Source organism: Acanthamoeba castellanii (assembly GCF_000313135.1).
Source record: "Acanthamoeba castellanii str. Neff unplaced genomic scaffold scf7180000084661, whole genome shotgun sequence".
Lineage (NCBI taxonomy): Eukaryota > Discosea > Longamoebia > Acanthamoebidae > Acanthamoeba > Acanthamoeba castellanii.
This window is the reverse complement of record NW_004457242.1, coordinates 63,965-77,967: the sequence shown is the minus strand read 5'-3', so window position 1 is coordinate 77,967 and position 14,003 is coordinate 63,965. Positions and strand designations below refer to the sequence as shown.

The 14,003-nt window shown below is 60.9% G+C and overlaps 7 protein-coding genes across 7 annotated transcripts in view; 4 read left to right on the top strand and 3 right to left on the bottom strand.

The window, feature by feature from the left end:
• Positions 1–401: 401 nt before the first annotated feature.
• ACA1_108770 (pyridine nucleotidedisulfide oxidoreductase domain containing protein) lies at positions 402–2,263 on the bottom strand (the record flags this gene model as incomplete). Its single annotated transcript, XM_004332773.1, has 7 exons — positions 402–617; positions 709–872; positions 1,001–1,098; positions 1,166–1,362; positions 1,446–1,655; positions 1,774–1,913; positions 1,999–2,263. The coding sequence occupies 7 exons, from the start codon at positions 2,261–2,263 to the stop codon at positions 402–404; spliced, it is 1,290 nt and encodes a 429-aa protein (XP_004332821.1).
• An 859-nt stretch (positions 2,264–3,122) lies between these two features.
• On the top strand, positions 3,123–4,867 carry ACA1_108760 (RhoGEF domain containing protein; the record flags this gene model as incomplete). The annotated part of the gene is made up of 2 exons (XM_004332772.1): positions 3,123–3,416; positions 3,611–4,867. 2 exons carry the CDS (start codon positions 3,123–3,125, stop codon positions 4,865–4,867), a joined length of 1,551 nt encoding a protein of 516 aa, XP_004332820.1.
• A 451-nt stretch (positions 4,868–5,318) lies between these two features.
• On the top strand, positions 5,319–7,827 carry ACA1_108750 (uncharacterized protein; the record flags this gene model as incomplete). The annotated part of the gene is made up of 5 exons (XM_004332771.1): positions 5,319–5,388; positions 5,711–5,913; positions 6,112–6,558; positions 6,763–7,230; positions 7,408–7,827. 5 exons carry the CDS (start codon positions 5,319–5,321, stop codon positions 7,825–7,827), a joined length of 1,608 nt encoding a protein of 535 aa, XP_004332819.1.
• A 1,085-nt stretch (positions 7,828–8,912) lies between these two features.
• ACA1_108740 (uncharacterized protein) lies at positions 8,913–10,102 on the top strand (the record flags this gene model as incomplete). The annotated part of the gene is made up of 8 exons (XM_004332770.1): positions 8,913–8,972; positions 9,138–9,194; positions 9,219–9,285; positions 9,327–9,393; positions 9,479–9,552; positions 9,656–9,737; positions 9,822–9,925; positions 9,993–10,102. The coding sequence occupies 8 exons, from the start codon at positions 8,913–8,915 to the stop codon at positions 10,100–10,102; spliced, it is 621 nt and encodes a 206-aa protein (XP_004332818.1).
• A 98-nt stretch (positions 10,103–10,200) lies between these two features.
• ACA1_108730 (uncharacterized protein) lies at positions 10,201–11,196 on the top strand (the record flags this gene model as incomplete). The annotated part of the gene is made up of 5 exons (XM_004332769.1): positions 10,201–10,270; positions 10,381–10,510; positions 10,577–10,644; positions 10,719–10,887; positions 10,983–11,196. 5 exons carry the CDS (start codon positions 10,201–10,203, stop codon positions 11,194–11,196), a joined length of 651 nt encoding a protein of 216 aa, XP_004332817.1.
• Positions 11,197–11,305: 109 nt separating this feature from the next.
• Positions 11,306–13,272, bottom strand: ACA1_108720 (FERM central domain containing protein; the record flags this gene model as incomplete). Its single annotated transcript, XM_004332768.1, has 9 exons — positions 11,306–11,449; positions 11,548–11,642; positions 11,769–11,871; positions 11,974–12,118; positions 12,255–12,376; positions 12,498–12,545; positions 12,679–12,747; positions 12,843–12,949; positions 13,068–13,272. The coding sequence occupies 9 exons, from the start codon at positions 13,270–13,272 to the stop codon at positions 11,306–11,308; spliced, it is 1,038 nt and encodes a 345-aa protein (XP_004332816.1).
• A 36-nt stretch (positions 13,273–13,308) lies between these two features.
• Positions 13,309–14,003, bottom strand: part of ACA1_108610 (MyTH4 domain containing protein) — a gene marked incomplete at both ends in the record, with an annotated part of 1,923 nt that continues 1,228 nt past the window's right edge. The window contains 3 exons of the mRNA XM_004332767.1: positions 13,309–13,464; positions 13,559–13,706; positions 13,786–13,885. Of these exons, the coding sequence (XP_004332815.1) occupies positions 13,309–13,464; positions 13,559–13,706; positions 13,786–13,885 (404 nt within the window). The remainder of the gene's footprint in view (positions 13,465–13,558; positions 13,707–13,785; positions 13,886–14,003) is intronic.

Here is a 14,003-nt window from a genome sequence, read left to right as displayed (position 1 = left end):
AGGGGGAACGTTCAACAAGATGGTGGTGGGCTCAGAATCCCTTCATGCTCTTGTACTCGACCACAGACTTGATGCGTGCGGCAAGGCCGTTTTCAACGACGACCCTGTCGCCACGTACGACCATCGCTCTGCGCAAGCCGAAAGCGTGGGACGCGTTAGTTGAGTCTAGATACTGCGTGACACCACACAGCAAAGCCGCGGAGCACTCGTACCGCTTGGGACCCAGGGAGATGATGAGGATTCGGGTGCCGGGCTTGTAGGAACGCATAGACTTGCCGCTTTCCATTGCCATGATGTTCTTGGCCACCACTCCGCCGTGCTTCTCGGCGTTCTGTTGGGACGGGGCGTTGCGTTGTGTGGAGTCAGTGGAGTGTGCCCAAGAAGAGAGCGGGAGTAAGAGATCAGGAAAAGCATAGTGCCTGGGCGAGCTTCTCCTCGTCGATGTCGGCCACGTCGCCGACTGCAAAGATGTTGGGGTGGCCCTTGACCTGCAGGTATTCGTTGACTTTGATGTGCCCCCGCTCGGACAATAGGTCGCCGCACTCCGCCTGCAGGAAGTCGGTGTTGGGCACGAAGCCCACGCAGAAGTAGGCCACATCCGTCCTAATTCGCTCCCCCTGTCGTAGGTTTGGACAGGGAGTTGATGGTGCGAACTACCGGTGAGACTCGGCCGAGAGGAGTATGAGCGCTTGTTAGATCATTCCTTACCTTGGTGGTGAGCAGCGAGTCGCCTTCGGCGCTCACGACCTTTTGGTCCTTGAGGATGCGCGCGTTGGCCGTTCCGTTCAGGTACCGCTTGATGTTCTTGTGAGCTCCCCGACAGTATCGCTCGAGCATCTTCTTACCCGAATAGATCACGGTCAGCTGCTTGTCTGCAGCGACACACCAAACAACACCAGTCAGTCAGCTGTCTGCGACCGTGACGCTCGCCTCTCCTTCGCTGCACAAAGACGCACAGGCGCGAAGACGTGTGGAGGGATGCGGTGGGCATGGGGAGTACCAGCGCAGTGGTGAATGATCTCGCCTGCGATTTCGATGCCCACAGGCCCAGCACCAACCACGGTTACATACGTGGCTTTGGCCAGAGCCGCTTTGTGTCTGCGTACGTCGTGTCAGAATAATAAACAATAAATAAGAAGAATAAATCGTGGGTGAAAGCTGGTACTCTAGGAGGGACGAGGGTTGCAGAGGGTCGATGACGAGGACTTGGTCGTTGCCCTGCACGGGGACTCGATATCGAGACCCGGTGCCGATGACGAGGTAGTCGTAGGGCAGCGGCCCGTGGGACTTGAGCAGGAGCGTGTTGCCCTCCCTGTCCAGGCCCACGACTTCATCGACCACGATCGTACAGTCCCACAAGTACTTGTGGGACCGATGATGAGAGAAGAGAACCGCGTGAGATCTCTGCATGTGAGTGAAGAGCGGGTGCGAGTGCCACAACGTACTTTGGTATGGGGCGCGGTGACTTTTTCGAGATGGTCGGTGTCGCACAGGCACGCGGGAAGCGAGATGATGCACATGAAGTGGTCTTTGTTGTCCACCAGCGTCACGTCGAATGACGATTGCAGCTTCATCGCCACCTTCCGGCCAGAGAAGCCACCACCCACAACAACCACCTTCCTTCTCTCGGCGAAGTGGTAGAGCGCACTCTCTTCCTGCACAGGCACCCCACCAACCCACGCCGTTCGCGTGAGTCACCACACCCACGCGACGACACACCACCGCACACGCACCACCGCACACAGGAGGCACGTTAAGGAGAAGTGTGAGTACGAATGCGGGTTTGGCCTCGGTGGATTCCTTCGCGGGCACGATCACAGCCTCCTCCAAGAGGCGGCCGGCCAGCTGGAGGGCTTCGCTGCGATCGCTCGAGGCCGGCCAGTTCTTCACCAGCCACTCCACCGCCTCCGCACCTTGGTGTGGTGGGGGGGGGGCAAGCGTTGGACGGCCGTCGAGTGAGAGTCAAACAGAAGAAGAAAGAAAGAAGTAGAAGGGTACCGGTGAAGGAGTCTGGGCGGGTGCGTAGCAGGCCGTCGCGGTGTGCACGCGCTGGGAAGCCTGTGCCGGGCCGCCGTGCAGCGGCCACGAGTCTTGCCCACTCCCGAGCGCTGGAGTCCTCCACATCATCGTTGTTGTCGCCTTCCACGGCCTCGACTTCTCGGGAACCCTCCAGATGAATCCCCTCAATTTTACCAATCGCCTCCTCCAGCTTCATCTCATCCATTTCCTCCTTCCCGACTTCGATCTCGACTTCTCCCTCCATGTTGCTCGCAGGGTGGAGTTCTGTTGTCCTTTAAAGATTGCAAAGACAAAAAAATCAGATGATCCAAATCTGAGAATCCAGCCAGGCATACCGTTGGGCTGAAGAAAAAGGAGCAAACAGCATGAAGCTCCACTCTTGGAGCTCTCTCCTCTCCTGGAACCTGGAAGTGTAAGTGCTGCGCGAACGGGTGCGGCTCCCTATTGGGCCGTGTGATGGCGAGGAAAGAACAATGGCGCTGACTAGGACCTCCTAGGCAAGAGCAGATACCGCAGGTCGCCGCAACGACCAGGTCACCAAGGTCCCCCACGCCAAAACGTGATATACCTGTGGGTATGGGCGCCAACATCGCGGCCGCCAAAAGGGACAGAAGGGACTGCGATGATCCACAAGATCAGGAGTTGCGACAACGTGACGACGCCTTGGCTTCTGCCGCGCGAGACACAATACGACACGCACGCCTTGGCTTCTGCCAGACAGCGGCTACCAACATACCTCACATGCCGCCCATTCGTGCCCCTCATTCGCGCCTAATATAATAATAAAACAAAATCTCATTAGCGCTGGCCAACCGCCTACGTCGAACCAGAAAAAGCGTCAGAAAACGGGACACGAGCGAAACCAACACACGCGAGGTGCAGCCCCGCGGCCAAAGACCACCACAACCACCCGGCGCGGTCTGTTGCGTATTGCCAGTCATACCCTGCTCGCCCGGTACCCGCGACATCACGTACAAGTAGCACACTTGCGTTGATTGATCGCCCACAACATCATCCAAGAAGAACGATAACGAAGCCTGAGGAGAAGGAAGGAAGGAGACCAGACAGACCCACAAAGATATTGACAGTAGTACAAAGAGAAGATGTGGGGACAGTCGTCGAGGGGGTTTGATAGAAAGAATGCCTACTTCAGGCCGATCGAGGACGACGATCAGATGGCGTGTTCGTCGAGTTCGCCCTCGGCTGCGTCGTCGCCCGTGTCGTTCTGGTCTACGGCTTCCGCTGCTACCTCGACCAAGTCTGCTGGCGTGAGCGAAGACGATCTGCTGACATCGCTGCACGAGGAAGCTCGCAAGGATCGTGAGCGCATGAAGCTCATCAACGAGCTCATCCTGTCCGAACGTGAATACGTCCAGGACCTCGAAGCCATCAACTCCGTACATTCCCCTCCCCCCGCCCATTAGAGCTACATCCCTCCCACATTGAATGGCTTGGCAAATCGTTCCTTCATTCAACCAAATTAGGCGATGCGTAGACTTGATCGAATTCATTTGGGCAACCAAGTCTTGATCGTGATGTAAGCATGTCACAACTCACCACGCTCGATTTCTTCTTTTCTACGCCAACACAGTTGTTTCTCCAGCCGCTGCGCAAGCGACGAATCGTGCCTGAGAACGACGTTGGGCAGCTCTTCTCTACCCTGCCGGCCATCATCTCCCTCAACAAGGCCCTCCTGAGCGCCGTCGTGGGCAGCTACACCCAGGCCGAGGCCTACAACCGCAGCATCGACGCCACCGTCGCCTCGCTCGTACAGAACAGGGGCAGCTGCACCAACAGCGGCGGCGCCCGAGGCCACGGCTTCAGCGCCGTCATGACCGCGCGCGGCCTCATCAGCCTCACGAGCGTCAAGCGCAAGGAGTGCCTCATCGCCGACGCCTTCCAGCAGATGGCGAGCTACCTGAAGGTCTACACGACCTACTCGACCCGCTACGTGGACGCCGTGGCCATGATTAAGCGCCACCGTGCGGCCAACCCGGCCTTTGGCGCCTTCCTCGAGGAGGTCAAGGGCGCCCCGGAGTGCCGCGGCCGCGACATGAAGACCCTCATGCTCCGGCCGGTCCAGCGCCTGTGCCAATACATCACCATCCTGGACGACCTCGTGCGACGCACCCCGCGCACCCACGGCGACTACGACCTCCTGACCCAGACCGCCGCCAAGGTCCAGGAAACGGCCCGCAGCGCCGAGGAGTCGCTCCTCACGCTCCAGATGGCCGCCAAGGACGCCGACGACGACGATGAGCGCACCACCACCTCGCCAATCGGCATCAGCAGCAACAACAACTCGACCACTCCGCGCCGTACGGGCTCGCGGGGCTCGTCGGGCAACCGGCGGCGGAAGGTCAGCCTGTCGGAGGAGCGGCCTGCGCGCATCGAGCGAAGGCGCGACAGCCTGGCCGACATGCCCGACGTCACGCTCGAGCCCACGACCACCACGGCCACGTCGCAGCAGGACGCGAGCCGACAGCCCAAGCGACAGGTCAGCTGGCGATTCAGCCTCGGCCGCGTGTCGGCGCTCAGTGGCGGGCACGTCCAGCAGCGGTCGTTCTCCGTTGGCGACCGCGCAGAGAGCGGCGAGTCGCTGCTGTCCCTCCTGGAGAGGGAGAAGCAGCAGGGCAGCAGCGGAGCGTCCACGGCGGCGCCCCACGCGAAGGGCGGCAGCGGTGGCAGCACCGGGAGCCGCAGGCATCGGGGCCTCAAGCGCGGCGGTTCACTCACGAACACGGGGAGCATCGACAAGGCCCAGCCCCGACGGGTCAACTCCGCCGTCTCCCTCTGCCGATGCGAGAGCGCCACCGGAGTGACCTTCAAGGGCGGCCTCGTTTGCTGAAGACACGTCCATCTTCTTCCTCCGCTTCTTCTTCTTCTTCTTCCCTTCCCATTTTTGCCTTTGCTTCGCGTCCTCGAGGTGCCGCACGAAGCAACGCCGTGATGTACAAATACCCCGATAATAATCAGTAGTTATACAATAGATGAGAATAAACGCAATAATAATATACGACACTTTATACGCTTCTGCTACTCGTGACGCAAACTACAATCCCTCCGGCACGCCGTGTTTGACCTCGGCGGGTTCGCGCTCTTCTTCTTCTGCCTCTTGTCCCTCCATCCCGCTGGGGGGCGATGAGTCATCGGCCTCGGCCAGGCTGGTCGCCCAGTCCTCCTCGTCGGTGTCGTCCGTCCACTCGTCCTCCTCATCGGCCTGGTCCGGTTCGTCGGCCTCGGCCTCGCCCTTCTCCTCGTCGGTGAGGACGAAGAAGCGACGCGAGCTCAGCGCCTGGATGAGCGACTCCCGAATGCCGCTCCCGTCCGACTCCCTCCGCACCCCCACCTGCGCCACCGGCGGTGGCGGTATCTACACAATTCGCACACACCCCTCTCATCAGCACACCACACACACCGCACACACACACCGCACACACACACCGCACAAGCACGAGGAAAAGGTGACGTGGGTGCGTACGTGGTTGAGGTTGGCGACGCTGGTCCCCTTGATGGCTACCAGGAGGGATGACCTGGGATCTGGCCCCTTGTTCTCCACCGACCCCACCAGCGACGGCGGCAGGAACGGCGCCAGCTTCTCCTTCAGCTGGAGTCGCGCGCGAACCGGAATGTGAGTTGTGTGTCGTGTCGTGCGCCTGCGTGTGCTGTGGTGCGCATGCGTGTGCGATAGACAAATACCTGCTCCTGAGCCTCCTTGCGCACGCGCTCGACGAGCTCCTGCACGCGCTCCCGTTCCTGCTGCTTCCACACCTCCCACTCCCGCTCGCGTCGCTCCTCGTCATCCTTCTTGCGCCGCAGTTCCTCCTCCTTCTTGCGCCGCTCCTCCTCCTCCAGCATCAGCCGCTGCTCGAGCGCGCGCCGCCGCTCCTCCAGGTCGGCCATCACCTTCGCCAGCTCGGCTTCCTTCCGCTGCCGCTCGGCCTCCTCGATCCGCCGCCGTTCCTCCTCCTGCCGCCGTCGCTCCTCTTCCAGGCGCCGTCGCTCCTCCTCCAGCCGTCGGCGCTCGGCCTCCTCGCGCTGCCGCCGCTCCGCCTCCTCCCTCCGCCGCCGCTCCTTCTCCTCCTTCCGTAGGCGCTCGGCCTTGGCTCGCTCCTCTTCGGCCAGGCGCAGCCGCTCGGCCTCGGCCTCGGCCCGCAGCCGCTCCTCTTCGGCCCTGCGCAGGCGCTCGGCCTCGGCCTCGGCTTCGATTCGCAGGCGCTCCTCTTCGGCCAGGCGCAGTCGCTCGGCCTCGGCCTCGGCCCGCAGCCGCTCCTCTTCGGCCCGACGCAGCCGCTCGGCCTCGGCTTCAGCCTCAGCTTCGATTCGCCGCCGCTCCTCTTCGGCCCTGCGCAGCCGCTCGGCTTCGGCTTCGGCTTCTATTCGCAGCCGCTCCTCTTCGATCTGGCGCAGCCGCTCGGCCTCCTGCTCCACGCGCTGGCGCTCCTCTTCAGCCATTCGCCTCTCCTCCTCTTCTGCCTTTCGAAGGCGCGCCGCCTCCTCCTCCTCCCGGAGGCGCGCCTCGTCCGCGTCCGCGTCCGGGTCCCCGTCGCCCTCGCCCTCGCCCTCGCCCTCGTGTTGTGGTTGCCCCTCCTCTGCCTTCTCCTCCTCCGTCTCCTTTTCATTTCTACTCCGCTCCTCCTTCTCTGCGGCCTCGCGCTCTTCACATTCCTTCTTGCAGCGCTCCGCCTCCGCTGCTGCTGCGGCTGCGGCCTCCGCCTCCGCTTCCTCTTTCTCCCGCCGCAGCCTTTGTTGTTCCGCCGCCTCTGCCTGCTCTCTTCGCTGACGATCCTCCTCTTCGGCTTGTCGCCGCCTTCGCTCCTCCTCCTCCACTTCCAGCGCTCTCTGGCGCCTCGCCTCCTCCTCCTCCTTGCGCACCCGCTCCTCCTCTTCCTCCTTCTGCCGGCGCCTTTCTTCCTCTTCCAGCGCTCTCTGGCGCCTCGCCTCCTCCTCCTCCTTGCGCGCCCGCTCCTCTTCCTCCTCCTTCTGCCGGCGCCTCTCCTCCTCTTCTCGACGCTTGCGCTCCTTCTCCTCCTCTTCTTCTTCCCTCCTCCTGCGCTCCATCTCTATGCGCTGACGCTCCTCCTCCTCCTCCTCCTTCCGCTTTCGCTCCGCCTCTGCTTCCTCTTCCTGGCGTCGTCGCTCATCCTCCTCCCTCCTCAATCGCGCCTCCTCCTCCTCCTCCCTCCGCTTGCGCTCGGCCTCGTGGCGCAGGTACTCCTCCTCCTCCGCTCGCCACCGCCGCTCCTCCTCCTCCAGTATGCGCTGCTCCTCCTCCAGCTGCCGCCTCATCTCCGCCTCCTTCGCTTCTTCTTCTCTGACCGCCGCCGCGTCGCTCGCCGTCGTCGCGCCTTCGAGCACCACTGAGGCCTCGCCGGGCGCGAGGGGCAGGGCCTGGGCCGGCGTCTGCGACTGAAGCGCGAGCTCGTTGGTGATGAAGGAGCTGGCGAGGGAGTTCTGCTGGGTGGCAGCGTTGGCGGCGACGAGGAGGCTGCTCATGCGGAGGAGCTCCTGGCGAATCTGCTGGAGCTGGTCGTCCTTGGCCCGCAGCTCGGCCTCCTGCTTGGCCAGCCGCTCCTTCTCGCTGCGGAACTGCTCCGCGGCGGCCTCCTCCTCGCGCCGCGTCTCCTCCTCGACCAGCTGCAGCACGTCGTCGAGCGTGTCGTAGGTCACGTTCTGCTTCCGGGCCTCCACCATCTTGGTCACCGTGATCCGGCGCACCCGCGTCTTGATCCGTCGCTTGTCGTCCGACGGCGACGATGGCGTGTTGATGTTGTTGTTCTCCTCTGGTCGAGCAGCTGTCGACGATAACGAACGAGCGGAATAGGATTGATCGTCTCCGTTGTCGTTGTGTCCATCGCGGAGCGACCTGGGCCGTGGCATCGGCGAGTGGGCCAGCTGCGTGGGCCTCGGCGGGATAAGCGAGACGGCCGACCCGCGGTGGCCCAGCACCGGGGCGTGGCGCGACCGCGTCGGCGGCATCGATGAGGCTGCATAAAATGAATCAAATCAAAATAGGAAACATCAGCATGGATGCGTTGGCTTGGGGGGGGGGAGAGGAAGAGTGGTGTTACCCCACTTCGAGCCCGAGGCTGTCAGGGCGTTCTTGGGGACGGGGGGCGACCAAGGGGCCTGGGTGCCGGGCATGGGGCCGGAGCCGGGCCGAGCCGGGGGCGCTGCAGGGGAGGGGGTCATGGCGAGGCCTGCGAGAGGAACGAAGGAGGCGAAGAAGCTGCGCCAGGCGGCGGCGTCGTGCTCGTTCTCGGCCCGCAGGTCGTACATGCGGCCATCCGTGACGGACATGGTGATTGTGAGGGGCTCGCGCGGATCGGGCCTCGAGAATCGGGTCTCGTCGAGGGGGATCGATCCAATGACCTTATAGGGCTCCTTCTTCTCCGAGTAGCAGAGATGATTTCCGATGGTCTTGAAGTAGCGCTTCACCCATCTCGACCGGCTCTTGCCCTTCTTCTTCTGTTTCTCCAGATACCCTTCCATCTTCTCACTCTCTCTCACTCTCACTCTCCCCCTCAGCACTCCACTCTCCTTCAACCTGGGCTCTCTTTGCTCTCTCTTCTTCCAGGTCGTTCCCGCCCACTCCTCCGCCGCGAAGAGCCGTGGACTTTCCTTTTTGAGGGTCTAGCGCGTGTGCGGGTGAAGGCGAAGATCAGACGTGTGCAAGATGATTTCAAATGGGCGTTGTTTCGATTTCAAATTGGCGTTGTTGTTGCGGGGCAGAGTTATGACCGCACACGCCGTAGGAAGGCCGATCTGCCTTTGCACTTGTGATTGATCAATGCAGCACGCAGATGGAGAAACTAAGGCCGCTGGGTGGCAGCAAGCCATAGTGAGCGCAAGATTGGAGGTCATACTGTGTTCCTCCTTCTCCAAGGTCTGGGATGATCGCGGCACTGGATCTCGTGGCGACATCTCCATATGGCATGTCAATGCCCCTCCTGGTACTCAAATCTTTGCCACATTGACATCAAAATTACGATGAGATTTGAAATCATAATTGATAAAATTCAAATCTCATCATTTGAAAAGGGTACTTTTGCTTGGGCGACCATGCCGAGCCGCACCACGAAAGCCAGCCACATGGGACGGGATTGGTGGTGCGCCAGGCCGTGGAGGGCGAGACCGACCTTCTGGCCAAGCCGGTCGATTTTGTCAAGACCTGGGTGCGTGTCTTGAACCCACTCTAGACTGCCGCTGCAAAGGGCCTGGCTCACGCACTCGTGCCATACAGGACAGCCGCAAGACCGGGGCTCGGTACGGCGATGTGTCGTTCTGGCGGCCCGTCCCTCCTGCAGGTTACGTTGCGCTGGGTGACGTCACCAACGCCAACAACGACCAGAAGCCCTCGAAGGACTCGATGCGGTACGGTACACACATTGTGCTGTGTGTGTGCCAACCAGAGGCCCAGGAAAAGGTTCTGATCACCAAGCGCGGTGGTGGTGCGCAGATGCGTGCACAAGTCCATGGTCGTCGCCGGCCAATGGGCCTACCCACAGGCTTGGTGGGACTCGGGGAGTGGCGGTAAGTAGCGCGTCTCTTCATCCAGCAGCAGCAGCACCACCACCAGAAACAACAACGACGGCACCGATCGCCTCACCGTCACTTCACCAACCCATCGATGTAGGATCCTACGGTGATGCGTCCCTGTGGTGCGCGCGACCCAAGGACTCCTATGGCATCAGCACGCACACCTTCAAGAGCGACTGGTACGTACCTTCTACCTCCGGCCCGTCGTCACCATCATCATGACCCCCCCCCCGACCTCATATCTCGTCCATGACCCCATCCAGGGCTCACTGCTTCCCTCTGTCGTTCCAGCCGTACGTCCTCAAGAACCAGACGAAACTGTACCAGACCAGCCGGGCCGATGGCGAAACCAGCAGCGCGCGGCAAGGTGCGAACTGGGTGACCACACCGGATCACCCGGTCTCGGCCCGACCTGACTTGGTGTGTTCGATTAGGGCGGAAGGTCACCTTGATGTCCCACACGGGCCGCTTCCTGCGACTACGCGAGAACGGCGAGGCCTTCACTTCGACGTGGGCCGGCGCCCAGGACCACACCTCGGGTTGAGGACATCTCTCCCATTTCATACTACTCATGATCGACCCTGGGCCTAACCTATATAATGATCAATTTGTACGCCAGGCGAACCCGAGGAGGCGTGGATGATGGCCCAGACGCAGCAGAAGGCCAGCTTCATGAACCGGCACGGCCTCTACCTGTCGTGCAAGCCCTCGGGTATGTGGCGCTACGTCTGAAGAAGCGCGTACATCATCGCTGGGCCTTGATGTGCGGTGGTGAACGAACACTCAACCGCGGACCCCCATGCATGCAACGCGTGCATGCAGGCGAGCTGGAAGGCGTGCCAGAGGCCTCGAGCGGGGAGGGCACAGAGTTCGAGGTGATGATCGTCAACGACAAGGTCAGCATCAAGTCCCACCTGGGCAAGTACCTCACCGTGCCTCGCTCCGCTGACAGGTCTGACCACCACACGCGCACAGTAGAGCGACAAACACTCAGTTCTTCCCCCCCCCCGCAAAACAGTGATGCGGTCGCGGCGCAGTCAGACAAGGCGTACTCGTGGACGCTCAACTTTCTCTCGGTCACCAGCGGTACGCCTGGTTGGGGCTGCTGCTCACCAAATGTCATGGCTTTGGCCTCACTTGAGTTGGTGCGCGCGCGACAGGGGTCTACGCCACGTTCCGATCGCAGCGCGAGGGTCTGTTCATGTCGGCCACCTCGGATGGCGCGGTGGTGCTCGTGGCTCGGGACGAGCCCGGGCCGCAGGAAAAGTGGACCCTCCACGAAGACGAGCGCAAGCTCACCCTCCTCTCATCATGGGGCTACTACCTCAGGTACGTTGTGTGTGTGGTGTGTGTGTGTGTGATGTGTGTGCGTGTGTGCGTGTGTGTGTGTGCGTTTGTTTACACTTGACTCGTCGACACTGCAGCGTGGCTGGTGGGACTCTGAGCGCGCGGTCGCCGACGGTGACTGAGTCCGAGCGGTTCTGGCGGTTCGTGAAGGGCGAGAACAAGCTCGCCATTCGGTCCAAGCTGATCGACCGCAGCCTCACCGCCGTCACTGGGCAGCAACGCGTCGACGTCAGCGAGAAAAAGGACAGCGAGCCCACCATGTGGATCGTGCAGCTGACCTTCTACTCGTAGTAGTTGTAGTTGTAGTTGTGGTGGTACTACTAGTCATTCTGAGATTCGTGTATCGTGATTCATAGCAAGAAGGGAAACAAAGTTGGATAAATAGTGGTGAAGGCTCGTTCTAGAACGGCTTCTTGGGTGTGAGCAAGGTGGAGCGGAACGTGGCGCAGGGCATGTAGTTGGGCCTGTGGCTCTCCTCCTCCTTTCTCCTCCCCTGCACCAGCTTCTCCACCATCTTCTCGAGCGCCTGCACCACTTGCTGGGCCTGAAGAGGTGGCGGTAGGTGGGCACACGGATGCGTTCGGGTTAGCAGGGTCCCTGGGGGCTGGGAGACGTGAATAGGCTGCTGGGGCGGGCGCGTACATGTGGTGTGTTGAAGACGAGCCGCTGCGGGTTCATCAGCGAGCCGGCAACTACGCCCAGCGCGTCGTTCTTCGCCGACGACCAATTGGAGATGGCTGCTCACACGAACATGTTCAAATGTGTTGTTCGGGGGGGGGGGTGATGAAATCAGTTCTGTGTGTTGTGTGTTGGTGTGTGTGTGTGTGTGTGTTGTGTGTGAATGAAGAGGGGGGCGGGAGTACCCTTGAAGGTGGCAATCGCCAATGGCTCCTTTTGCGGGAGTCGCAGAATGATGAGACCTTCGCGACTGACGCCAATCGCATTCGTGCCCGGGTATTGCTTGTTCTGCTCCACAAGAAGTGAAAGAAGTGAGCCAAGCCAAGGGGGTGGTGATGGCGCCGTAGTGTCAGAGATAGTCGGCTATCATTAAGGAGGGAGATAGGGCACCTCGCAGAAGAAGATGGTGGAGCCGTAGTACTTCCACCTCCTGACGGTGGCGAGGTAGAGCTCCTCGGCCACCTGCACGGACATGTTCTTGTCCAGATCCTCGAACTCGTTAAAGATCGCCAACAACCACTCGGTCTCCGATTTCCTGTTGCGTGTGTCGTGTGTCGTGTGTCGTGTGTCGTGTGTCGTGTGTCGTGTGCGTGCGTGTCGTGTGTGTGTGTTGTTAGCCATCAAGAACCTGTGCGCGCGGGAGGTGCTTGCGGTACATTTGTAGGGCGAACGGGGGCAGGAAACGGACGGCCTGCATGAACTCGTTGTTCTTAGTCGCCATCGATGCGCGGCCTCGGTCCTTGACCGTGCGCGACACCTGGATGAAGTACTGCAGCGCCGACAGGTACGCCGCCTGATCGATATGGTGGTGGCCCAACATACGTAAGAGAGAGAGAGAGAGAGCGAGTCAGTCGACTGTCACCCCCTCCCCCCTCCCCAACAACAGTCCGCCGCGGAGAGGTTCAAGTGCGCACCTCGCCTTCGGTGACGGGGTGCTTGCCCGAGTTCACGAGAGCGATCGCCTGTGTTGCATCGGACGCGCGACGTGAGCTGACAATCATCACAAAGCTCACTTGCAATGCCGGCACCATCATCATAGCCCAAACATAAATAAATAATAAATAAAGAAATAATAGAAAAATAAACGTGATGTACCTGGTGGCACAGCAGATGGTTGGCGATCGGGTCCGAGAGTTCGTTCTGTGGGTTGAGCGACATCGACTCCTAACAATATATTAAGTGTGTTGAGTGGTGGTGATCCCCACCACGCCAAGGCGAGCACGAGAGAAGGAATGGAAGGCAATGCCATTTTTTTTTACCTGGAATACGAAGTGGAGGGCCTCCTTGCTCTTGGGGGGTGTCACGAGCTCGAACTTGGCCATGATGTCGCAAATGTTGTCGCGCTCCAGCAGCAGCGTGCCGACGGCTGTGTGCGTGCGTGCGTGCGTGTGACGAGTGGTCAACCGGTGGCTCCACCTCAGCACGCGCGCGCGCTATGCGATTGTGTGCGTGTGCATGTGCGGTGGTGCGGGGGGGAGGAATACCTCCATTGAAGCGCAGGTAGGCGGACTGCTCAGTGCCCAGGAAGCCGTAGAGCTTCCAGTCCCGTTTCGACAGCGCCTCGGGCGTGAGCCTGAAGTCCTTGATCAGCTGCGACGTCGTGTCCTGCACCGTGGCCGCCATGTCCACCAGCACCCCCTTCGTCGCCGTGTCGAGAGTCCACACGCGGACCTGCAGCGGGTTGCCCATCTGTGCACCGATGAAAACAGTTCAGTTTAGTTCAGCTCAGTTCAGTTCAGTGGTTCGAGCGTCGCCGTCTGCGATGTGGAGCGTTACCCGAATGGCCGCGAACTCGACCTGCGAGGGCGCAAAGTGGCGCGCGCCGGCGGCTCGCAGACGATCGAGCCGGCCCACGCCCGAGGCTGCCAGGCGCGACAAGTCCTGTCGTGTTTTGTCGACCACACAATATAGCGCACTCGTGCGTCAGCTGCAAAAAGAACGAAAGAAGACTGCGGGACCGCGAGAGGTAACATACCTGTGCGACCTTCTCGTTCTTGCAGTCGTCCGGCGTGAGCTTGGTGTGCAGGTGCAGGAAGTCGAGCAGGTAGGGGCCGAGCGCGCGCGAAGGGTTGAACAGACCGCAGCAAATCGAGATCAGCTCCAGTCCCTTCACTTGGCTCGCCCTGTGGTGTGTGCGCGTCGTCGGTTGGCCGTCAGCGAACGTAGGAAAGAGTTGATTAAGAGAGGGGGGGGGTCGCGTACGGCTTGGGGTTCTTGTTGGTCTGCCGGAGCATCTGGCAGAAGATCTCCTCCCTAATGTTGGGCCTGTCGATGCCGGGCTGACAGATCTTGGTCATCAACTCTGTGGGATTGAATTACACGCACACGAAAAGCAATACAATGTGAGCCCCCCAAGTGTGTGTGTGTGTGTGCGTGTGTGTGTGTGTGTGTGTACGGTACCGGTGGGTCTTCGTAGGAAG